We start from the raw sequence: 25,229 nt of genomic DNA, 5'->3' as shown, positions 1-25,229 counted from the left end.
AAAATCTTTGTTTACAGCATCCAAATGTCTTCTCTGTTTCTTTGTCCATTTATTTACTACTTTGTCTTTCTGCTAGGTTCATAACTGCCTAGCAATCAACTACTACTACTCTTAGCCTTTGATGTCATCATGTGTTGCATTGCCAAACCAAATCTTTAGAGTTTTTTGCACCAGAAGTTATGAAGCTAATGAACTTACATGCGATTTTACAGGACACACTTGTGAAGAGTTTAAGTGGGATTTTCTGAGTCTTTCTTGGTGTTCACCTCTGTTTAATGCTATTGACAGGCTAGGTAAAATTCCCGTTTGCTTCAAAATGCAGTACAGCTATGGTGAGGAAGAAAATCTTGCCTGTCGTTTGTGGTATTTTTGTTTATCTGAAAAGACAGGTGTGTGACCTGACAGGGAACTGAGCCAAGTAAGCTTGCAGTAAGGTTTTTACCTCATTCATTTTAAAACCTGGAGTACTAAATCACTATAATTATCTCTGCTATTATCAGTTTTGTACTAGCCAGCTAGAACTACTCATTAAGTCTTACCTTCCTGTTCTTGGCCGTAAAGGAAAGTGGGGTGAGGGAATATGTTGTGCAGTGAATAACAGGAAGGCTAAGTCCATTCATTAAGATCTTTGTATACTTTAATTGCTCACCCACTTGCCCATTTATTTTCTGTAGCTAAACCTACAGACTGGTTGTTTCATTGGTGAGTAGACAGCAGTAGAAATATGAATTGTCTTTAATCATGGAAACCTAGAATAAAACCATAGAAACATTAGGTTGGAAAAGACCTCCAAGACCATCTGGTCCAACCATCCCCTACCACCAATACCACCCACTAAACTATGTCTCTAAGCACCACATCCAGCCTTCCCTTAAACACCCCCAGGGATGATAACTCCACCACCTCCCTGGGCAACCCATTCCAATGCCTGACTGCTCTTTCTGAGAAGAAATGTCTCCTAATTTCCAACCTGAACCTCCCCTGGTGCAACTTGAGGCGATTCCCTCTTGTCCTAATGAACTGTGAGGTCCCTTCCAGCTCTACATTCTCTTCTATAGAGCTTTGAAGAGACAGTTTCCTTACCTGCCTGACCCACACTGGAAAATTTTCCCTGCAAATTCCTCACAGATTGTTTGCAGCTCCTGGTTGTAACTGTTTCTATCACCACAGACTGTTGATGTGAGATCCTTGAAATAGCCTCTGTATAAACAGAGCACATAACTCTCTTCTTCAGCTAAGTTGTCTTTAGACCCTGATCAGCCTGACTGGAGTTCAGGAGAGGAGTGATGTGAGAATAACTCAGTCTGAGGCTCATGGTATACCTTACCTTCTCACAAAGGCAGTATAGTACACTGCTTTTGGTAGTTCATTTCATCCAGCGGAGACTGGACAGAAGCCAATTAGGCTACTGAGAAAGGCAGTTTCCCAGCTGTTCATCAGGAACTGGGCACGCATGGGTTTTAACCAGCTAGCTGTGCTCTGAAGCTACACTACATGTATTCATGGATAAGCTGTAGTGAGATGCACCCAGGCCACTGGGTTGTTCCTCTTTGCTCTTCCTTTTTTTCATGGTGCTGAAGAAAATATTCCTTTCTCACTAATACACCTTAATCCTGGTTACCCTCTGGGACTATGTTTCCTTTTTACCCCTGGAGGTACAATGAGCAAAGGTAATGCAGTGAATTCAAAACCCTGGACTTTCATAAGAAGTTTTAAAATGCTTCTACATAGCAGAAGCCTCCCTGAACATAAACGTAGATGGCCTCCTTTTTAACAATTGTTAAAACATCAAGTTTCCTCTTCAGGTTGCATCCTTATATGTACCTTCTTCTGTGACATAAAAACGTTTCTTTTTTTTCACACTAACAATCTCAGTTGTATTTCAAGAGTCATGTTTTATACTTGGCTTGTATGACAAGTATTCCATTAGTTATTACCTCCATACATTCCTGTCCCCAGCTAGCTGGCTTATAAGTAGAGAATTACAATTAGTTCAATCAAAGGCCTCTTGTGCTAGGAGGGAAGAACATTACTCATTCAATAATTTGTTCACATGTTGCATGCAGACATGGAGGGTATTTCTTTTTAACAGTCTTTTCCTACATGTTCTTTAATCAGCGCCTAACCATCTGTTTTAAATCCATAGGTAAAATCTCTGGCTACGTCCTGTCCAGAAGATCTCCAAAAAGGAAATATACTAGCCTGGCCAGATTTCCTTCCAGGAGTTGTTGGAAGAGTGAAGATAGATTACAAGAGTATCTTTTGTGCTGGTTAGAACTTTATTTACTAGAACCCCTTTCATCTGAACAATCTTGTAAGACTATTTCTTGAAGTTAAATATGCTAGCTTGCAGCCTTTGCCCTACTAACCTTGAATAAATTATTTTGATAACTTAACAGTTGGAACATTCAGTCCTTCATTCCTCAAATTCCAGGGTTTTGTAACAAAAGTTCATTGGAATCTCTGACAGAGATTTATTATTTCCTGAACTGAGATAGGGGAAGAGTGAAGATGTTGTTCGGTCAGAAGGAAGTTTTTCTTGTCTTTTCTTATAAAAATAATTGGACAGTATTAAAGTACCTGCTGCCTCCTCACCTTTTTTCCTACCAATTCCTTTCCTGATGTTGTATTTTGATGATTCCAAAACTTTTTGAAAGGTTACGTCCAAGTAGGATGTAGCTTAGCATAACAATTCCCCAAATTTCCTCCTGGATAAATTTATACAAGATCAACAGTCAATTAACAAATGTATTCCTTTCAGCACATAGCTGCATCTCTTACTGTATGCCTGTGTTTTGTCCACAGACTGTCCATCTTTGCAAGGATCCATACCACATCTGCGTGCCTCTTCATCTGATTTAAAGCCAGGGTCAAAAGTAAGCCTTTCCTGTGACCCAGGCTTCCAGATAGTGGGAAACTCTGTTCAACACTGCCTTAACATGGGACAGTGGACACGGCCTTTTCCACGCTGTGAAAGTGAGTTGTTTCAGTGGGCTGGCAGGGTTAGGAAACATGAATTTCTGTTTAGACCCTATCACTGTTCGGGGCTTGTTTATCCCTTCGGCTGTGATATGGTTGAAACCATCCATGTTACAGATGATATCTGTCTGATATCATATGTATGATACAATATGTATGATATGATATCATCATACATGCTTAAAGCTAAACTCAATTTTTACTGAGCAGGAACTATACTGCCATCTGATTCTGCCAACTTTTCTGTCAGTTTCTAATGACTGTGGCGGAAATGAGTCCATCTGGATTAGCAAACTGATTACCTGAGCTTGCCTATCCTGTGGCACCAGGAATGTGGAAGATACATAGGAAATGCTAGAGTATCTGAACTTTAAGTGTCACTGAGAATGTCTGGTTTGAAATAAAAGCTTTTGCATTAGTGTGTTATAGAGTAGTTTCTTAAAAGGCAACAGGTATTTCTGTCAGCACTTAGAGGTACTCCAGCACTTGCAAGATTTCTGCTAAGAAATTCTGCTAAGATTTCTGCCACATACATTTAGGTTGCCAAGCTTCTTTGTTTCCTGCTTTCCTAGTCCTGTTGTCTCCTTTCTGTGTTCTCCTCTTCTATGACTGTACCAGTGACTGTAGTTGCATACAGTGGAGCTGACTGTATTTCTCATTTCAGCAGAACCGTAAGTTAACTGCAGAAGTAGGTATTGCGTGATCCCAAAACTACTCAGCAATTTGATGAAAAATCATCAAATTTGTCAAAAACACCTTAAAATAGATTGGTCTAGGTTTTATGTGGTTTTCTTGTTTCCCCTTCATTCAGCTGTTCATAGCACAAATACAGGATCTGTCTCCTGTTCTGCCAAAATAGCATACGTTTGGAGATATACCCAAAAGCAAGCCCTTTTCACTAAAGCATAATTTCTCTGGCAGAGACAGCTTTGCTTTCTCTTGGTGTGTTACCAATGACAAGGCACCAGAACCCTGTTAGTGTTGTCATCCAGTCTCTGTATTGGGCCAGGCAGTTTTCCCCATTGAGCACAGAGCTTAGAACAGACCTGCCACAAGTATGCTGAGTGAATGAGGGCCCAGCTCACCTTTCTCAGCCTGTTCCCTGAGTACCTGATTAATGAAAGTGGGATGAAGATAGGTATTTCCTGCATAAAGAACCACAAAATCTATAGTGGACAGTGTGGTACAGGCCTAGTCAGAAAAGATTCTTTTACTGGTTGTAGCCAGCTCATTGTAATCATTGCCTTCACCCACCAGGATCCTGTTCCTCCTTCTGCTACCACACCCCCCCAAATCCACAGGTCCACATCCACTGACAGCCTGTCTTTGCTACAGGCTCTTCCATTCTGTCCCTCTGCATCAAGTACTTGGCTTCCAATACCATGGGCTCTAAACACTCACACTGTCGTACTGTGTGATCCTTACAAATGCCTGGGGAGCAAGGAATTGCTACAGTCCCTGTGGTTACAACAACGGGCTGTGTAACCACTGGAATAAGTACATGTCAGCTTAATTGAAATGAAGATTCAAGCAGCTCTGCTAGAATAAGTAGCAGCCTCCAGCAGCCACGTACAGTGACACCTTCTGCTGGCACAGCTGGGATCAGCAGGGATTATTTACTATAGTCAAAGTCAGAGTGATTCCAAGGGTTGTGAGGTCAGTTCCCATCTCTCCGTCATAGCTAGTTTTGCGGTGCTCAAACACAGTAACACTGAGATTGTTTTTCAGTGAAGGGAAACGCTAGGAACCTCCATGCAAACTTAATTTTCCTTTCTCCTCAAAACTCACCAAGGATCGTTGGTTATCAGGAGAAGTGTCTTGGGACTGAAAGGCATCTGCTCAGATACTAGTCACAGATGGCTTTTCCAGAACTAGCAGAGCAGCAGGAGCTGGAGAGTCCCGCTCAGTCTCTGTCAGAGAAAAAATGAAGGCCCTCCACTGACCTGGAATCAATTAGCTACCTCAGAAAAATGTGGGGCCTCCTTGTGGATGGGATTCCACAGTTGTTGCATAGAAAATTTCTCTGGTGGTGGCTCTGATGTGGAATTATTCTGAAGTTGACCTGTGCCCTTTTTTCACTCACATTGCAGGAATCAGCTGTGGAGTGCCTCCACCTTTAGAAAATGGTGGTTATGCAGCTGAGGACTTCTTTGCTGGCAGTACCATTACCTATCAGTGCAACAATGGCTACTATTTGCTGGGCGACTTCGAGATGTTCTGCAAGGACAATGGGAGCTGGAGCAGCATTTCACCGTCTTGCCTTGGTGAGACATGCCATACATATGGCTGCATGGGCTGGCAATCTTGCACTTCTATGCCTTTGGGTTTGGGTGGGATTTCATTCTGAAATTGTGAAAGCTAGCCAGAATCTCAGAAATTACACTCCAAAATACTCACATTTTTGAAATCCTGTGCTCAGCACGTCAAAACAGGCCCCCATCTGGCACCTTTCTTTCTCAGTCCCCTTGTAAGACCCAAATCCTGTGCTTCCTACCTAATAAGCCTGCATTGCACTCCCAGCCTCTCTCCTTCCAGGTTCATTTAGCCCTGGAGTCGTTGCATTCTTTGCTACTAACCTGTGCATTTCCCTGCACTTCAGCATGCCTGTCAGCAAGCAGCTGCAGCATTAAGAAGGTTGGGAGTGCAGTTACGGACACAGTTCACATAATTGCCACACCATAACTTACTTCCTGGTCAGCTGGATCTGTTGTACCAGATGCAGCTACAGGAACTGAAAGGTGAGAGACCAGCACGGTACTGCATACAGAGGGCTGGTGGTAGGGCAATGTCTCCAGCAGATCCCTGCTGGAATCCCCTAGCTAGCTGTACTCAGGTTACTTCTGTCTTGGTCATGCTTAACGTGTGAATTGCGGGGTAATAACCTGGCAAGGCATTTATGTTTGATTTGCCTGGTTGTTTTTCCTAAACATGTAGGTACAGAATATTTATTTTTTTCAGTCAAGATGAGCAAAAGCAAAATGAACAGCCTCTTAGTTCTGCCAAAATTCACTTTGGAGTAGGATCCATCTTGTTTTATAGAATCTTGTTCATCAAGACTCCTCCAGAACCTCTGAACAGACCATCCAGACTGTCATTCCTCTCTTTGCTATTCACCTTTGCACTTTATACAAAGGTCTAAACATGAGCAGGCACAAAACAAATGCTGCAAGGCTGTCCATGTAGTTCAGCATCTGTGCAGTATAGAGACTAATTTGGGAAGGAAGTGCCCTGTGCCCCACCTTCTATCTTGTCTTCTCTCTGATAAAGCAGAATAGACATGGAAAATGGAAAAAAAAAAGAAAAAAGAAAAAAATAAATAAATGAAATGAAAACCCTGTCCCATACTTTACCTTTTTTATTCACACTCCAGACAGGTGCTAACAAAGCATGATACAACTCTAGGGCATTCCTTTTGCTTTTACAGATCTGATTCATAGTGTCCTTCCACTGGGCTTTGCCTTGCCTTTACAAGACATTACTGAGGAGCAGTCATTCCATTTCTGCTGCGGTAGCACTTTGCATTCTCTTGATATTTGCATAATTGGCAACTGTTTTGATTTAAAGGAGCCATTTTTAACCTGCATGTCAGAGAGAAACTCCCTTTCTTTTCAAAGCATTGTCAGGTTCTTTCCTGCTGGCTCATTCAGCAGTGAGGAATGAGCACACCAATTCAGAAGATCTTGTTGCTTTTTTAACTGAGTTGCTTTTTTTTGCCTGGAAGTAGGCAAAGAACTCCAGCTATGTGTTTGTATACTGTACCTAGTTCAACAGCTGTCCTGTAGCAGAGCTTAGAAATGAAGAATTGTTCTCTCTCTTAATGGTCTGATTTATATGGGGAATAATCCCTCATGCCAGCATTTTTCAATGAGATACTTTGAAATTGATCCTTGCAATTTATTACTCATTGTTTACATACCAAGAACGCTTCTGCTCAGTCAGGATTTGAAAGCTGATATGAAGTAATCTGGAGCCAGGGATATTTTCAGCTGTACAGTACCAAGTGACTTGAAGCATAAATTATTGGTTGACATTTCTAGGCATTGTTATCTTATAAATAGATAATTATAATAACTGATATGCTTTGAGCTAATCTTACCTTTTTCTGGCAACTGCGGGTTCTTCTCTTTCCTAATCTAGTGTAATTCTCTGTAGCAAAGATGGGGCTTTGCTTGTATTTTATGTTCAAAAAGTTTCCCATATTGGCTAAGCAGTTGGGAAGTTTGAGGTGTAGAGGTTTTCCCGAGTAAGTATTTAATGCAAAGTCATTAAATTAGTGTCTGTCAAAACTGGTAGACAATAGCAACGTGAGTTACAATGTCTGCACATGAGTTCCCTACCTGGAAATAAGGTACTTTTTGTGAAAGTATTGACTGAAGGATAATGGGGATTTGTCTTCCGTTTTCTCACTTTTACAGTATTTTATAGTAAATTAACTGGAAATGTAAACACTAATTTAAAGATTAAATCTTATTACTAGTACATCAAAACTGTGATTGAGTTGAGTGATTTTTCATTATTCTAACTAAACTGATTCCTCTTGTTGATTAGTGAGACGTGTTTGAAGCAGATGTATATTACAATTACCACCCTAGAGACATCATTATGTTTCTTTTTTGTAGATGTTGATGAATGTGCTGTTGGATCAGACTGTGACGAGCACGCGTCTTGTCTTAACACAAATGGATCCTATGTTTGCACTTGCATCCCTCCTTACAAAGGAGATGGTAAAAAATGTGCAGGTATGAGAAAGAAAAACATCAGGCTAGCCTTCCAAGAGTCTGTATGGGCTAGTATCCTGTCTTCTGCTGTGAAGAAGACTGACTTCAATTATTTCAATAACTGAATAATTTATAATTATTCAAATTACTGTTGCCAGTAATTGATAGGAGGGAGGTACAAGAGCAAGCATGTTCTCATGTCCAAATCAATTTGGCCTGAATCAGGCTGCAATGAAGTGTGATGAAGAAATATTTAAATGCAGGCATTTGAGTCAGGTTTGAGCTGCCTCTGGAAACACTAAGCAAGGTGGCTTTGTGTAAAGACTGCAAAACATTGGCATAAGTTGGCATAAAAGGTGTCTGAGCTGATTTGAAGTTGAGGGCTGGACATGCTGGACTGGGCTTTCTCTCGCAGGGGGAAAAATGGCTGCAAGATGCATTTGTTTCTGACAATGAATGCAAGCAGCCATAGTGCTCATACTGTGAATGCAAACTCAGTTACAGAGGGCTGTTATCAAGATTAGCTTACTTGCATGAGTCTTCAGTTTCTGTCACTTACATACAGAACAGGGAAAAGCTGGCAAGCCTGTAAGTTGCTTGTAGGTATTTTCCACATTTGTCTTTCCTACTTTCAGAAGATTCCCAAGGATATCTCCTGTAACTTGTTCATAAAACCTGGTACTTAGTGATGTTATTAATAGTTTTCTCTCTTCTTCCTCAGAACCGGTGAAGTGCCGTAATCCAGGAAACCCAGCGAATGGACGTTTGTACGGGGACATTTACAGTGTTGGCAGTGAAGTAACATTTTCCTGTGAAGAAGGGTTTCAGCTGACAGGAGTGACTAAACTTACATGCATGGAGTCTGGACAGTGGAGCCACCCAATACCATATTGTGAAGGTGTAGTTACTGGGGAGAATGCTGATTGTAACATGCATTATGATAGAGTTGGAAGGAGAAGAGACTAGAGAGTTGAGAGACTTCAGAGACCTTGACAGCTAATGCAACCTTGTCCCAACAGTCTTGGGTCACAAGGCTGAAGTCTCTATTGTCTTTAAAGATATAAGCACCAGCTGAAGCTTTTCTGACAGTTGTCATGTTCACAGTGGCACTCTTACACAGATTCTCCGAAGTGACAAAGGTGTAGACTCATGTCTTTCTCTTAATGTAAGCTTTAAAACTGTCTTTCTTCTCCAAGCAGCCTCCTGTTTTCAAGGAACTTGTGGAAACTTAATATCTTAAAGATCATTAACAGTATTTCAGTGGATAAAAAGCATCCAGGGAGGACAGGCTACTGCACATACATATACATGGCATAATTGTGGAAATAGTTTTAGAGAAACAGAACAAATAAGGTGAAACAACAGGGCAAAAGGAAGGGGTGGCAAAGAACAAACCAAAAGGGTTTTTTCCATAGGAAGAGATGGAGTCCTCTTGATGGTAAAGCATGTGGGTTTTGGAACATTTCCAACTGCCAATTTCCAGTTAGTCAAATTTCTCCACAAGGTGAAGACAAATAAAGAGCCCTACATGTCAGTTATAGCTTAGCCAAGAACACACTGTTTTCAAGAGCTTTAGATCTCTTCAAGCCTATTTAGTAAAAAAAGAAGAAAATCCTGACGTCGTTTTTGATTTGTGTTGTATCAACCTCTCTTGTGATCCTGTCTTTTTAAAGCTATATCCTGTGGAGGTCCAGTTATTCCAGAGAACGGTGTCATTTTGGGCTCAAATTTTACGTACCGCAGTAAGGTGATATACAGGTACGAATTCAGTATATTTGAAGTGCTTTATTAATGACTGAGCATCTGGCAACAAATGAGAGTTTATCTAAATTCAGAGAGTGGTTGAAATAAATGGGGAGGACGAAGATGATATTAAAGTAATGGAAAGACATTTGTTTATAGCTGTGGCTGTTCACTAGCAAAGCTGAATGTTTACTGCTGTGCTAATTCTCTGTACTACAGAGAAAACTAGCATATGAGGATGTGGATGAAGGGGTGTGAAAGGGGTGGCCAATGAGGTTGTGCATAAAAGGCTCTGCATTTGATAACACTTATTTTCTTCTCACACAGATGCAATGATGGGTACAGCTTAGTGGGTGAACAGGAAATTCTGTGCCTTGCTAGTGGCGTTTGGAATCTTCCTCCCCCCTCCTGTGAAATGGTGACGTGTCCTAGCCCACAGAATATCAGCAATGGAAAATACACACTTACTGGCACAACCTACCTTTCCTCTGTGTCATACACCTGTGACAATGGATACAGGTAAATGCAGAAACATTCCTGAATCAAATGCAGGCAGCATGCCTTTGCATGTAAAAAAATTTCTGAAAGATCTAACTTACATCTGGAATAGACAAGGCTGGGATGATTGCTCAGAAAGATAGAGAACTAAAAGAAAAAATAAAAATATTTATATATTGGAAGTAATTCCTGTTTTTCATACTCAATAGGAGAAATTCAAGAAGGCCATTCAGTATCTTCCATGCACACATACATATGTATGTATAAACAACATTTTCATTTTTACCATTAAACTCTTAACACATATTTTGAATATTTGGAAATCAATTCTCATTATTTTTGAAGCTCTCATTTGTCTCTAATCTTTAATTTATCATTATCATTGTCTTTAATTTATCATTCACCTAATTAGCTTTGGAGCATATGCAGTATTATGTTTAGTATTGTTTTACAATGCCTTTGGTGAAAGAATCTTTTGGAATTTCCCCGTTTACTCCTTGAAAGCTCTGCAGTAGTTACTTGTTTTAGGCTTTTATTCTGTTTTACATTTGTAAGCAAATATATCAGAAACACATTTTTATTAGGCTGCAGTTAAGTGTTTAAGTCCATGAGTGAATCAGGTCTCAGACTTAAGCCTGGTTGCAACTCTCAAGATAGGCATGGTGTTGGTGGTATACAAGTGAATCTTTAAGCTTAAGTAAACATTTAAGCACTCCATGACCTTTCGTAGCTCAAAAATGGACAAAGCTGCAGCAGAAGTAAATATGTGTGTCTGCAGAGTGCATTGAGGCCCCACATGAATTCCACCAGCTTTCTCCTCAAAATACCTGAAAATCAGCTTTTCTGAGAGCATCAGCAGTGTGTTTTCATGAATTGGAGATTCTGGCCTCTGCTGAAGTCAGACTCCCTTTGGCTTCACTGAGGCCAGGAAATCAGTGAGAAGCAAAGCACCTCTTGCTCTCTCTGTTTCTCACACAGCCTGAAACAGCAGTCTTAATAATGATCTTCGTGTCTCAGCCTTCAGGGACCCTCCGTACTTGTCTGTGCATCTTCAGGGAACTGGAACAGCACACCGCCAGCTTGCAGCATTGTCTCTTGTGGATCCCCTCCTGCCATCAAAGATGCGATCATAAATGGAAATAACTTTACATTTGGAAGCACTGTCTCTTACACATGTAAGGAAGGGTATGTATATTCTTACTACTGGACTAATACACAGGACAAGTAAAACTGGTGCAGGCCTCGCACGCTTACTGGCAAAGCTGTGTGCTCTGTTGCTTCATGACTTCATAACTGCACATGAATTCATTTTCACTTCTCCTGTCGTGACTTTCTGGAAATTAAATGTGAAGGAGACGTTTTGTGGGCTGGCAGGTTAGCATGGGACACCAAGGCATTTCCTAAAGTGGTCAGCTCCACATCAGCTGAATACACCCCAGAAAAGAAGAATGGAGAGGATTCAGAGGGCATGATAGATCAGTCTCTTGGACTAGTCCTTCTCTGGTAAACTCAAGGCTGTGGTCACAAAGAATTCCCCATGTCTCGTCACACTGTAAGAATTCTATTTGTTTCCTTTTGAGAACTAACACAAGTGTTCTGGTGTTCTAAACTCTGCTTACTTAAAACTCTGCTCCTTTATTGAGGTGCATGATTTTTCTTGATTTCCATCTATGCAGTGTAGTGACCTTTTCAGGCACAATTGTATCAAAAACATGGCTCCACTTCGGTGGTCTAGCATGAGTGTAATGCTGGCCTCTGATCCTGGAAGAACCTTAGCACAGTGTATCTTTACGGCCTGTGAGCAGCCGCATTGAATTTCTTGAAACTTTTCTGTCCAAAAGGCAGAGTACATATGAAGAGCTTTTGCAAGGTCAGGCCTTAAGCAACTGGAGGATTTTGTGCTTCTTGATGAAAAAAGGTAGATTAGTGCAACGGCATTTTTTCTTTTAAACTAGTTTCGCAATATTATTTGAAACACCATTGAAATAAATCCTCCTTACTCTTTTTTCTTGGCCTTATTAAGATTCAAAAAGCCGCTTCTTTTCCCTGTGCAAGTATTTTAAATAGGATAGGATATCAGCATTTAAAGAGGGTCACTGCTGTCTGTGTGACAATTGATAGAGTGGATAATATTAAGCATTGGCACATAATAGGCTATTTCTCTGGAATCCAGTCACAGGGCTCTGAAAACATATCCTGCAGGCAAGACAAAACACTTTTACAGAAGTTGCCGTCAAAATCTGAACAACCGGTTCCCAGCCTGCAGCTGGAGTTATTGGGACCTTTGGAATAGATATTGTTTCTTCATTTTTCATGAGACACTACAGAAAACGTAAAACTTAGCAAAAAGATGGTCAAAGATAACATATTGCATGTTTAAGCAGCAGGAATTTAAATTAGTTGATGAGCAGCAGGGAATAATGCCTGTCACTGCATCCCAGAGACAGAGTAAAGAAACATAACTGCATTCAGAGTAATCACACAGTAGAACTTCATTATAATTTTTTTTTTTTTTTAATCAGGACTAAAAATATTTGCTTTTATATCAGTTTCTACGATGTTTTTTTAGGAAGAAGTTGTTACAAAATTACTACGTGCATCATTAGCAACAGCACTTCTAGGTAACTCGCTGAGGAGCTTCTTATTGTTTTCAAGTGTGAAAATTGATTGATACAGCTGATACAGGAATCCAAAAGACTTATGGGCTTTTCATCTCTTCCTCCTCCCTTCAGTCCTGCTAGAGAGGAATAATTTCTGAGTGGGATAGTTTCTTTGAGGGGTGGACAGCCATCACAGCACAATACTAGGTTTGCTGTAATATCAAAGTTTTAATCAAAATGGAAGTTCAGGAATGGTAATCAGATGGACAGACCAGAGAAGAGCATTATGCTCAAGGTCTTCTGGGTTCTCCCTTATTGTGATACCTCACCTGTGGACATGTTGGCTTTGAGATTTTATGTTCGAAACGGCTGCTGTAAAGCAACCTATCTGTCTTCTAGGGTGCTAGCTAACTTGTTCTGTGGGGACTTCAGGATACTATACATTTGACAATACTTGCTTTTTTGACTCCCTGTGTGGTTTCCTTATCCACAGTTACACATTAGATGGCCCTGCAACCATAGAGTGCTTAGCCAGTGGTGAGTGGAGCGTGAACCACCAGCAGTGCCTGGCAGTATCCTGTGATGAACCACCCCATGTGGAAAACGCATCGCCGCAGAGAGCCCACCGCCTCTTTGGTGATACAGCTTATTACTTCTGCTCAGATGGCTACAGCCTGGCCGATAACTCTCAGCTGCTTTGCAATGCAGAAGGGAAGTGGGTGCCTCCAGAGGGCAAGAAGATGCCCCACTGCATAGCTGATTTCTGTGAAAAGCCGTCCACTGTCTCATACAGCATCCTGGAGTCCGTCAGTAAAGCCAGGTTCGCAGCTGGCTCCATCGTGAGTTTCAAGTGCATGGAAGGCTTCGTCCTGAACACTTCAGCCAAAATTGAGTGCCTTCGAGGGGGTCTCTGGAATCCTTCTCCTTTGAGCATCCAGTGCATCCCAGTTCGCTGTGGAGAACCTCCCCACATTGCCAATGGCTATGCCAGTGGGGCCAACTACAGCTTTGGAGCAGTGGTGGCTTACAGCTGCAACAAGGGCTTTTACATCAAGGGGGAGAAGAAGCGGACCTGTGAGGCCACCGGCAACTGGAGTGGCAATTTGCCCACATGCCACCCCGTGTCCTGTGGAGAACCACCCCAGCTTGAGAATGGCTTTATTAAGGTATAAAATGAGTTTTCTCATCTGCCTGGTAGCATAGCAAACTGAATGTCTTCATAATTGATGCTGTGTTGTTTTTTTTTCTCTTCTTTTTCGTTTTGCTGTTAAAATTGTGGAAAGATGTGACTGGATGGAACAAATAAGCAAAGGGAAAAATGGGAGGATTTGTAGAAGAATCATGTTTAAAAAACACAGACACTTCCATGGTATTTCCTATCATAAAATGGGTTTTCAGTTAGGAAACTCGGGGCATAGTATTACAATCAATTGATTTCCTTGATACCTCACTCTTCACTTGTTCAGTCCATGTGTGGATTTCCAAGAGCCATCTGGAGATGTATGAAGTACTATTGCCAGTTCACAAGCCTTGCTCTTTTTACTGCTGTGAAAAATATCCTAATTTGAAATAGATACATCACTTTGGGATAGTTTCTCTGCTTTGGATGCAAGAACATTTCTTTACTGAGGTCAGAACTTGTCCTTTTTCTGTCAAATTACATTGCAACAACGCCTAAAATTAAAGATCTCCTTGTGGCAGCCCAAAGCTGTAAAAACTACTCAATCTGTGTTGTGCTTTGGTGCATGAGGGTAATACTGTGGCAAGGAAGAATAAACTGTTATTGTAAAGATTCAGTTTAGAATTTCTTAAGCATTTTTCTTCTGAACTTTTCCCCTCCTTCCTTAAATCTAGCCACCAGGTAGTCTACATTTTTTAAAAACTGTTTTTTTTGGGGCATCCCAATTCCTACATGAGCTTTCATCAGCTATAGCAACAATTTTTGTTCAGACTCCCACAGAGATATGTCTTCTAAACAATGTATATCACTCTGTGTTGTCTCGCCTAAGCAGGGTTACTCCTCCAGATACTCCTTCTGTTAGAGACATTTTTTAATATTGCATTCAGAGCTCAGCCTGCAACTTTGAGGAGCTTCTCAGCTGCCTGCTCAGGACCCTCCAACAGCACATGTGGCACTTATAAAAGTCTCCTGGTAGTACGCCTGAAGGCTCCAGCCTTGAATACACCTGTAGGCTAAAGAACCAGAACAGCAATAGGCTAATAGTTTCCTAGCAGCTTCTCCCAATATGTTTCTTTTCTGTCTTCCTGTCTGCATAACTTTTGACCTTAAAGGTCAGGAAGGGAGAAAGCAGGAGGAAATACTTTCTAGATTTGCCTTTTAGGCTTTGGGTTTTCTCTTTTCTTCTGATGTTGTGTTCAGATTTCCTGACAGCAGAGTGCAGTATTTGAGGCAAGACATGCTCTGTCTGTTACTTACATTCGTTTCTTTGCAGACAGCCTTGACCGCTGCCTGGGATTCAGCTAGAATCTAGACTGAGAAAACACAAGTATCACTCTCCCTGTGTGCCTGTCGTGCATCTTCATTTCAGATATGTCCATGTCTCATCTGTTTTACAGGAAACAACTGGACGCTTCTTCGAGAATCAGGCCAATTATCAGTGCAAGTCTGGCTACCACCTGGTTGGGAGCTCGCTGTTTATCTGCCAAGCCAATCGGCAGTGGTACAGTGAATCACCTCCTCAGTGCGTTCCCCTCAGCTGTGGAAAGCCACCACCCATCCAACATGGCTACTCCAAAGGAGAAACCTTTGACTTGGGCTCCAAAGTTGAGTTTTTCTGTGATGAAGGCTACGAGCTGATTGGAGATGTCTCTTGGACGTGTCAGAAGTCTGGGAAATGGAACAAAAAGCAAAGCCCAAAGTGTGTGCCAACAAAATGTCCAGAACCACCCTTGGCAGAAAACCATCTGGTCTTGAGGGAAGTGACTAACCAAGTTGGTGTTGTAAAGTTCTCCTGCAAAGAGGGTTATGTTTTGCATGGCTCCTCTGTACTGAAATGCTTGCCGTCTCAACAGTGGAATGATTCCTTTCCCTTCTGCAAGGTTGTACAGTGTCCTGCACCTCCATACATCCCGTTCAGCGACCCCTTGACTTCATCCCTTCTTTTTGGTAGCACTGTGAAGTACATCTGTGTGGATGGGTTCTTACTGAAGGGTGAATCTACTATCAGATGCCAGGCTGATGGCTCATGGAGCTTGCCTTTGCCAGAATGTATTCCTGTGGAGTGTCCCCAGCCAGAAGAAATTCAAAATGGTATTGTTGATGTGCAGGGCCTCACCTTCCTCAGCACAGCTCTCTATACATGTAAACCAGGCTTTGAGCTGATGGGGAACACAACTATCCTCTGTGGAGAAGATGGACAGTGGCTTGGAGGAAGGCCAGCTTGCAAACCCATTGAATGCCCAAGGCCTAAGAAGATCCTCAATGGCAAATACTCATTCACAAACTTCCATTATGGGCAGACTGTTAGATATTCCTGTGACAGAGGTTTCCAGCTCCAAGGGGAGGAAACGCTGAGCTGCCTAGAGACAGGAGAGTGGAGTACAAATGTTCCCTCCTGCAAAGCCATAAGTTGCCAGCCTCCTCAGCCTATCGAAAATGGCTTTGTGGAGGGTGCAGATTACAGTTATGGGGCCATGGTCATTTACAGCTGTGTGCCTGGCTTCCAGCTCTCTGGCCTTGCCATGCAGACCTGTGAAGAATCAGGCTGGTCTAGCTCCACTCCATCTTGCCTCCCCACAGACTGTGGCCTACCTCCTCACATTGACTTTGGGGAGTATGTGCAGGTGAGACACGGGGAAAGACGCTCAGACCAGGAGAGCATTACAGAGAGTCCCTCCCTTTCACACATGCTGCTGGCTGGCAATTTGAAGGACTTCAAAAGTTCTGTGAAGGAGAACAGTGCAATGCAGCTGACCACTTTCTTATTTGGAACTATCATTTTATACACGTGTTACTCTGGCTATGAGCTCTTGGGAAACCCTGTTCTAGCTTGCCAAGAAGATGGGGTCTGGAATGGCACTGCCCCCTCCTGTGTTTCAATAGAATGCACATTGCTGTCGCCTCCAGAGAATGGAATTTTATATTTCACTGAGAACACGCTCGGTAGCGTGGTGCAGTACACCTGTAAGCCAGGGTTTACACTTGTTGGCTCAGACACACGGCTGTGTTTGCCAAATCGGCAGTGGAGCAACACTGCTCCGTACTGCAAAGCAGTAACATGCAGCTCACCTACCCAGCTGATGAATGGGAGCATAAGAGGGGAGAACTACACGTATGGGAGTGTCGTCTACTATGAGTGTGATCCTGGCTACCAGTTAAATGGCCCCGCAGAGAGGAGGTGCCAAGAGAACCAGAAATGGGATGGCAGTGAACCGATTTGCATCCCTGTTTCCTGCAGCCCACCACCAGTTCTGGAGAATGGTCAAGTGTCTGGAGAGGAGTACACATTCCAGAGGCATACAGAGTATAGCTGCAACGAAGGTTTCCTGTTAGATGGGGACAGGAGTAGAGTCTGCCTTGCAAATGGCAGCTGGAGTGGAATTGCTCCAGTTTGCAAAGCTGTGACCTGCCCCATGCCTCTGCCTCTTGCCAATGGGAGAATTATTGGCTCAGATTTTGGCTTTAGGAAAGAAGTTCAGTATCACTGCAATGAAGGATACAACCTGCATGGAGCGTCCACACTCACCTGTCAGAGTGATGGTACCTGGGATTCAGAAGCTCCACGCTGTGAGCCAGTCATTTGTGGACCTCCTGAAGACATCTCCCATGGCTTTCTGAACAGCTCAGACTTCACCTATGGGGAATTTGCCCAGTATGTGTGCTTCCCTGGCTATGAGCTGCATGGTAATCCTTCACGGCAGTGTTTGTCCAATGGCTCCTGGAGTGGAAGCCTTCCATCCTGCCTCCCCTGTGAGTGTCCTGAACCACAGATCCAGAACGGGGTTGTCCTTGGTGAAGATTTCAGCTGTGGGAAGAGCACCCAGTTTCAGTGCCTGGAGGGCTTTAAACTGCTAGGGCCTTCCGAAATCACCTGTGAGGCAGCTGGCAGGTGGAGTTCGGGGTTTCCTCGGTGTGGGCAGATTTCTTGCGGCTCCCCACCCATCATCCCCAACACGTTTATCAATGGGAGCAGCTCTGCAGATGAGAACACCATCATATATACCTGCTTGACAGGTTTTGTCATGCGGGGGAGTCCAGAACTGACTTGTGTGGAGACAGGTGTCTGGAAGAAGCCATACCCAAGCTGCGAGCTGCTAAGCTGTGGCCCGCCACCTTCTGTCCCCAATGCAGAGGTTCTTGGGAGCACTCATACCTATGGGAGCAAGGTCCAGTACAGGTAAGAACACTGCTGCCATTCTGTTTCCATAGAGTCTCTGAAGGAATGAAGATGGGAAATTTATGCACCCTCAATTAGTGCACATTTTTAGAAGACCTGGAAGAAAAGTTATGCCTTATCGTATGCGTAGATAGACAAAGCCCACATTCCCGTGCCCATAAAAAATATTGTTTGGGCCACTGATAAGACTTTAGCAAGGTATTTCAGCACGTTGGGCTGCACTCCTCCACCACCTTGGTTTCCTGTTCCTCTTTGCTTTCCTCCTCTCCTCCTCTGACACTCTTGTCTGTAGGGCATGGATTTTTTTTCCTCTTTTGGCATGCCTTTTACCTCCTCTTCCTGCTTCAGCTACCTAATGTAACACAGAAGGGCTGATCTCCTAGTCCCATTTTCTGTACTGTAGCATTGCACTGTCAACAAGTGTTGTTGATGCACAGTTATTCCTTTGTCGTAGACAAGAAAAATGTGTTTCTGATGGTTTCTTGTAAAGTGCACACTGCAGATCTCTTTCTCCAAAGTGAGGAATTCCTTGGCAGAAGGGGAGGTTTTAGCAGTAAAAGCAATAAACAGTAAGGGGCAGAACTGTGAGATTGCATGTGGATGAGTTTAACAGAATCAGATATTCCTGTTCATCTTTAACAAAATGAAGGGGGTCTGCCAACCTACAACTAAACCCACTGCTGGCCAGATCCTGCAAGCCAGTTGAGTGATCTTGGTCAAGCACTGCATGGCACAGAGCAAATCAGCCTGAAACTTCTAAGCAAGCAGTCCATGGTCAGCATAAGGCTCAGTTTACTCTTGGAAGAAAGTGAGATCATCTTTAGAATTGGTGGTTGCATATGGGATATTCAGCAATTGGGAACTGAGAACCTGCAGTAGCATTTGGCACTCTCACAGTTTACTTAACCAAAAGCCCTCCTCACAAAGGGAAGGGCAGGGACTGCACCAAGGCACTCACTATTCTCTAAGCACTAAAGCTACCAACTCACTCTCCCTGGTGATGCTTCAGCAACGTGAAGCAGCTGGAGATGAAGTCTGAAACTTCCAACTCTTGCAACAGAATAAACTCAGTCTAGGCATGCTTCTTGCAAGGTTCCCTTGAAATAATAGAGAAGTCACCAGGTGTGCTTATGAACAAGTAATGTTGAAAAATGTCTTTGAAACTTGTGGATCAGTTTGTCCCTAGCTGTGTCCCTTTGGTCAGGTGTTAATGCTCTGTTGCAGATGCCTGGAAGGCTACACAATGGTGACAGAAGAGGATGTATGCACTTGCCAGGAAGATGGACAGTGGTCTCCTCAAAGTATTTCCTGTTGTCCCAGAAAGTGTCCGCTCCCAGGAAATATCACCCATGTAATAGTACTTGGGGACAACTTCACTGTGAATGCAAACATCACTTTGTCATGTGTGGAAGGCTATACTCTGGTGGGAGTGAGCACATCTACATGCAAGGTATAGTATTATCTACACTGTTGTATTTTGCAGGCTGTTGAATTCAAGAGTCTTCCTCTTGCCCTCATTAGCTTTTGGCTCTTAATTGCACACAACAAAAAAATGTAAAGCATGTCCTGTAAAATATAATATATATGCCTTCTTGTTCACCAGTAAGCACATAATAGACTTTCAGGACTGGAAATTAATGATCTCTTCTGTTAAAACTAATGCTGTCCTTTAGAAAAGCATTCCTTTTGTCTCATTTAGGAGAGTAAATCATGTACTTTTTGCAGGATTAGTACTTTTTCTAAGCAAACAATCTGTTTGCTCTTAAAAAGGTCTGTTGAAGTAAGAGTAATTGTGTTTGATGATTGTTTGTTCAGTTATTAGACCTCCTTTACGACCTGGGCAGGCAGCTGAAGCACTTAGCCATAGTAGGAGGCTTTCAGCTAAGAGAAAAGTATAGAACATGGAACTGAGTTTCATTCCTCTCTTGAAGAGTTCCCTGACCTATTAGATGACCTTGTATAGGTGAACTTGTTTTTCAGGTTTCTATTTCCCCTTTTATATTTTGTTCCCTCTGTCTTTCATGGCAGGGCATTCCTTTCATAGCTGAGCTTCAGTCTTTGTTGACGTCTTAGAAGTGCTACTTATATTACTGAGTTTCTTTAAAGATTTCACAGATTACATTAACTACATCAGTATGCCCACAGCTATTGGATGTTTCTGCTACTGTTTTCCTAACTTTTTCATTTAGATATGAATTTAGCATATGGAATGATGCATTCACGCTTTTTATCACACTTATTTTTCAGGAGAGTGGTGTTTGGATGCCAATGTTTTCTGATGACATCTGCATTCCTGTGTCGTGTGGGACCCCAGAATCTCCAGAGCATGGATTTGTGGTTGGCACCAAATTCAGTTATAAAGACTTGGTTCTTTATAAATGTGATCCTGGCTATGAATTACAAGTAAGCAAGCTCAATCTCTAGCATTCTAGAGCTTTAGTTGTCCTTTCTTCACTGTCCTTATGTAATGACTGTGAGAATGTATTATGCCTGCTCCATATAGATATATTTCCGTAGCTGCTACAGAAGTTCAATATCTGCTTTTGTTGTTGTCTGTAGAATGCTCCTGGTATGTCTGGGGTATTATATGAATTAGTTAACTGTATAACTGAAGCAAATGTAAGCATCCTGTTCAAAGGCATGTATTCAGCAAATACCTTTCAGTGTTGTTTCTTTTTTTTATAGCTGAAGATTATTTCAATCCTCAAAGTACAGCTTTTATGTTACTTCTGTGCAAAATGATACATACTTGTGACCATAAATCATGGAATTGTTAATTTCTCGCATGTGCTCTCTTGAACTAGCTCTCTGTTCTCAGTTAGATCATCTTCTTCCCTTTTCCAATCCCATAACATTCCAAGCCCTATGTCTTCTGCATTCTGCCTTCGAAACTCAAGGCTCCTGATAAATGGCACTGCCCTCAGTTCTGTGATACTGCTAGATGATGTGGAAGTGATTTGTCTTTTTTGATAAGACAAAGAGATTGCAGTTTGTTTAATGGCAGCTTTATTCCCTGGTGGAGATATGAACAAAGTCCTTTCCTGTTTTTATTAATGAGCATTAGGCTATTGTTCCTTTCTGAGCTCTGGAGCACCACTGATGTCCAGTTATCTGGATTCATGCTAGCCAATTCATAGCAGCTTCATGTGTTTTCAAAATTGCAGTGAGTTCAGAAATGAAAATTCATTGCTGAGGTCCAGCATGGTCTTCACCATCCCCAGGTGATGGCAGAATATGGGACTATCCTGTCCAGAGGCATGAGGTAGCAATGAGAGGTGCTGTCTCTTAACACTGCACTTCATGAGTACCAAACAAAATGCATTGCTTCCTTGTTACGGTGGTAACTCTGATAATAACTACAAACTTCATACACCCAGACGGGATTGCATTCACATGGTCTTTCAGTATATTTAAAAAGGAGAGTTTAGAGAATTCACAGGTAACAAGAAGTCTAATTTCCAGACAGAAACAGAGAGGACAGATAGGTAGAATTGCTGTTAAATGTATTTTTGGCGGTGATAAACCAGTGCTTTTTTATAGTAAAAGATTGATCCGTCCTTTGTACGCCAGCTTCGCCACCTAGTGTCAGTGTGTTTCCCTCTTGTTAGAGGTCCTGTGTTTTTCTCTCCAGAAAGCAAAATACATTGGCTGTAATGCCTTACAACACTCATTTCAAACAGCTGCCCTTGTCAGTGGGTTTGCATTGTAATGAAAGTACATTACTTCAAGGGACAAATTTAGATGTTGTTCTTCATGTCTTGGAATAAAATACAAGATAAATCTTTAAGTATAAATTAAGTATATCTTTAACTAACCATAAAATGTGCATGTAAGATATAAATAATGTCATTTATAAGTGAATTTGAAGCATGAGTGCTTGGGACATGATCAAAGTCAATACAGTATGTTTACAAACCATAGGCTTATACTGTTGGTGAAAAGAATGCAAGTTAGATTTTCGTTAAGTGAGTACTGGAATGAGAAAATGTGCCATCGTAACACATTTCTGGGAACAAGAATGGCAAAACTGACAAAAACAATGGTACTCCAGGGAGAAGGACAAGGAAACTGACTAACTGACCCACAAGCATTTGGTTTGTAAACAGTACCCTGCAGTTTGCAGGAAGGAGTTCTAGCCTAAACTCTCCTCGTCAACTTGAGCTGTGAGCATTTAACTCTGTCTTCATATGGGTTGTACATGGAGGGAAGACACACTGGCATTGCTGGATTCCAGAGCTGTTGGGAGAAAAAAGGATTGCTAAGTGAAGCTGTTCTTTGAGCATTGTCTCTTGTTTTGTAGGGTGATGCAGAACGGACTTGCCAAGAAGACAAGCTTTGGAGTGGCACAGTGCCAGCATGCAGAAGTATGTTCCATCTGAGTTTGTCACTTGATGAATTTGGTCAAGGGTGTTTTTAACCAGAAGACACTCGTGGTCGTTTTGCCTGATTTATAATTCATACTGTCTTCATATGTCTAAAAATCATCAGTAAGTACCACTGATAACACAATGGGAGACATGCAGAACTGCCGTTTTGTGCAGGTAACAGTGTTAAGGAAATCAATACAGCTTTCCACTGCTGTGCCCCTGTACCTCTAAGAAAGCTGGGCAAACAGGTAGCAAAGGGGTTGTTGTTGAATCCTTCCATTTACATATCCTTTACTTCAGACATAGGGCTGCATGCACAATGGGGCCTTTGACACATTCCTTCTGCTGTTTTAGCTTTTTGCATCTTTAGATAAGTTTAATGGAAATTGTTAATGATGTGAAGAAGTTTAAACATTTTCTATTAACTGCATGTTTAAGTAAGATGAGATACAGAGAGTTTAGAGAAACATCAGTTTCTCTGAAACTCTACACAAATAAAGAGTAGCAATGACAACTTGAAGAGCTGTTTTCTTGTATCAAGTTACTGATACAAGAGATTACTGTCATATTACTTTAACAGATTATTGTCCATCTCAGAAGAGTAATATCTGAAATTTAAACAGCTCTGCCACTTGAGGTCATGGTTTCTCGGGTTGCTAAGATCCTTTGACCACCACAGTTACCCAGAGCTGTGGGTACTCAGCATTCTGAACTGTAGCTCTATGGATACTCTTTTTCAAAGGTACTTAGTTCTGTCTGATTCCCTCTGCCTGCAGTGCCAAAACAGAAGCTGTCTACGTAAATACTTATGTGCAGTTCAGCTGTTGGCTTCAAGGCTTCCTGCCAATAAAGCCACAATGGATTTTGTCTTTCAGCAGTATCTGAGAGCACTGAATATTATTCTGCTGCTGTTCTGCTACTCAGGAGCAAATATCTGGGAATGCCCATATAAACACCGTGTTCTTTCCCTGTTTCACAGGGTAAAAATGTGGAGGAGCTGGGAGCAGGACAGGCTATATGCACTGTGTCTGGAGTATATTTCTTATGTTACAGGAGTATCATGTGGGCCACCAGAGGCGATAGAAAATGGATCTGTTCAGGGAGAGGAGTTGTTGTTTGGCAGTGAGGCTTTTTACAGCTGTGACCCTGGTTTTGAACTACAGGGACCAAGCCGAAGGATTTGCCACGTTGACAAAAAGTGGAGCCCTTCTGTTCCTTCATGCAGGAGTAAGTAGCCAGCACAGCAACATGGTGGCAGTTTTCCAGGAGGGCCAGGAAACTGACTGTCATGGTACTTTTGCTGGCTTCCACCTGATCTCCTACTCCATTTGGGGGTGTAACAGGAGGAGCCAGCAGAAAAGCAGCTGAGAAGTTCTCACTGGCAGTTCCTCCCCGATCTGAAGGGAGCTCCTTTTGACATAAGAAAATGGAACAACCATAGAGCTGTGCTCAGGTTACTAGAGGAGAAGTGTGGCCTGCTCTATTTGATTTGCTTTGCACTGTGGGTTGCAGGGCCTTGAACATCATGTGCTGAGGTGATTTGTCTCTGCAATGTCAAGGCTAATATATCTTGGTCCCTGGTATGTCTGGAGATCAAGACTCTGCTCCTTAGGATCAGATCTTGGTCCTGTGAAGCAGAAGGTGATTAATTGTGCGAGCATGGAAAGAAGGATTTATGATTTATTTCATACAGGTTATAAATAAAATGCCCAAATTTTATAATCTCTTCTATAATCTCTACCAATAAATCATTTTCCATCTTTTCATGGTGATGTCATAGTCCTACTGCTTGTATTCCTTTCTCTTAGCTTTGACCAATTTTCATGGTCTGTGCAATAGGGACGGGACAGCAGACAAGATCTTCTTTAACTACTGTCATTTTTCCTGGGGACATCCTGAGGCTGTCTTTCACTGTACAGGGAGCAGAGAGGTCTGAAGATGCATCCTCTGGGTTAATCAGAAGAAATATTCTGGATCACTGATTGCTTACTACACTGTCAGATACACTGAGGCAGGGTCTCTCTCAGGTGTCTGCAGCCTGAACCTCAGGAGAGAGGGCAAGCAAGGCATTATATAACCTTTCTCATATAGTACTTCACAGATTCTTTCTTTCTTCCCATCTTTCCTTTAATTCAGTCTGTGAATAGAACTGCGGACAGTGTATACCAGCCAGACAGAATGGGCTTTGTTGTTTGTATAAAACCAAAATTTTTTCTTCTCTTAAGGAATTAATTGTGGGCTGCATCCCTCAGTAGAAAAAGCAGAGGCCATTTCTACGGGAAGCACATACAGAAGTAATGTAACCTTTGTGTGCAGCGCTGGGTATCATCTTGTTGGACCCCAGAACATCACATGTCTTACCAATGGGAGCTGGAGTAAACCATTACCATCGTGTGAAGGTAATCATTTGGTGTCATTGCCTGGCACATTCTGATCTGGGATAAGCACTGCCTCCCACCATGTGCATGTATATCACATAATCCAGGGAGTAAGCTGCTTTCTGGAGACAATTCTGTAATGTCTGTTAAAAATTGTGCCTGCAAAATGAAATGTCTCAAAAGGAACAGTGCCTATTACCAAACCATAAGGAGGCTTAGACATCATTTTTCCTTAGGTCTTAATCTGCAATTTTACAGTCTTAGTGAGAGATGACATTGCTTATCATCTGAGAAAATTGAACTATTAACTAAAGGTGATGGACTGTGAGGACATGGAACTTCTCCCAGCAGCCTTCTGAAGTCAGTTGTTACGTTGATATTCTTTCTCTGAATTTCGGGCTCCAAACCCAGCAACAGGATTGTCTCAAGGACAGTATCAGTAGCTCAGCCTTTATCTCCACTCCTCGCTTGAATAAATACTGTGAGTGCATGACGTACCATTTTGCACTTAACTGCTTTCAGATGCTCCCTTGGAAGGTCCTGTTGCTTATGCCAAGCAGAATAAGTGTCGAGCAGGAATTATCTGTAT

The 25,229-nt window shown here is 42.2% G+C and overlaps 1 protein-coding gene across 5 annotated transcripts in view; it reads left to right on the top strand.

Moving 5' to 3' along the window:
• SVEP1 (sushi, von Willebrand factor type A, EGF and pentraxin domain containing 1) overlaps positions 1 to 25,229 on the top strand; it is a 127,778-nt gene that overhangs the window by 82,733 nt on the left and 19,816 nt on the right. For 4 of the 5 annotated variants that reach the window (XM_083815952.1, XM_083815954.1, XM_083815951.1 and 1 more), the window contains 15 exons: positions 2,147 to 2,270; positions 2,806 to 2,976; positions 5,070 to 5,243; positions 7,599 to 7,718; positions 8,419 to 8,595; positions 9,371 to 9,455; positions 9,768 to 9,959; positions 10,956 to 11,123; positions 13,032 to 13,704; positions 15,116 to 17,895; positions 19,120 to 19,345; positions 20,143 to 20,298; positions 22,196 to 22,259; positions 23,316 to 23,489; positions 24,488 to 24,661. In XM_083815952.1, coding sequence (XP_083672078.1) covers positions 2,147 to 2,270; positions 2,806 to 2,976; positions 5,070 to 5,243; positions 7,599 to 7,718; positions 8,419 to 8,595; positions 9,371 to 9,455; positions 9,768 to 9,959; positions 10,956 to 11,123; positions 13,032 to 13,704; positions 15,116 to 17,895; positions 19,120 to 19,345; positions 20,143 to 20,298; positions 22,196 to 22,259; positions 23,316 to 23,489; positions 24,488 to 24,661 — 5,458 coding nt within the window. The remainder of the gene's footprint in view (positions 1 to 2,146; positions 2,271 to 2,805; positions 2,977 to 5,069; positions 5,244 to 7,598; positions 7,719 to 8,418; positions 8,596 to 9,370; positions 9,456 to 9,767; positions 9,960 to 10,955; positions 11,124 to 13,031; positions 13,705 to 15,115; positions 17,896 to 19,119; positions 19,346 to 20,142; positions 20,299 to 22,195; positions 22,260 to 23,315; positions 23,490 to 24,487; positions 24,662 to 25,229) is intronic. The other variant, XM_083815953.1, reaches the window with a different exon arrangement.

The sequence above is a fragment of the Anser anser genome (assembly GCF_964211835.1).
Source record: "Anser anser genome assembly, chromosome: Z".
NCBI lineage: Eukaryota > Metazoa > Chordata > Aves > Anseriformes > Anatidae > Anser > Anser anser.
This window is presented reverse-complemented; position numbering and strand designations above follow the sequence as displayed.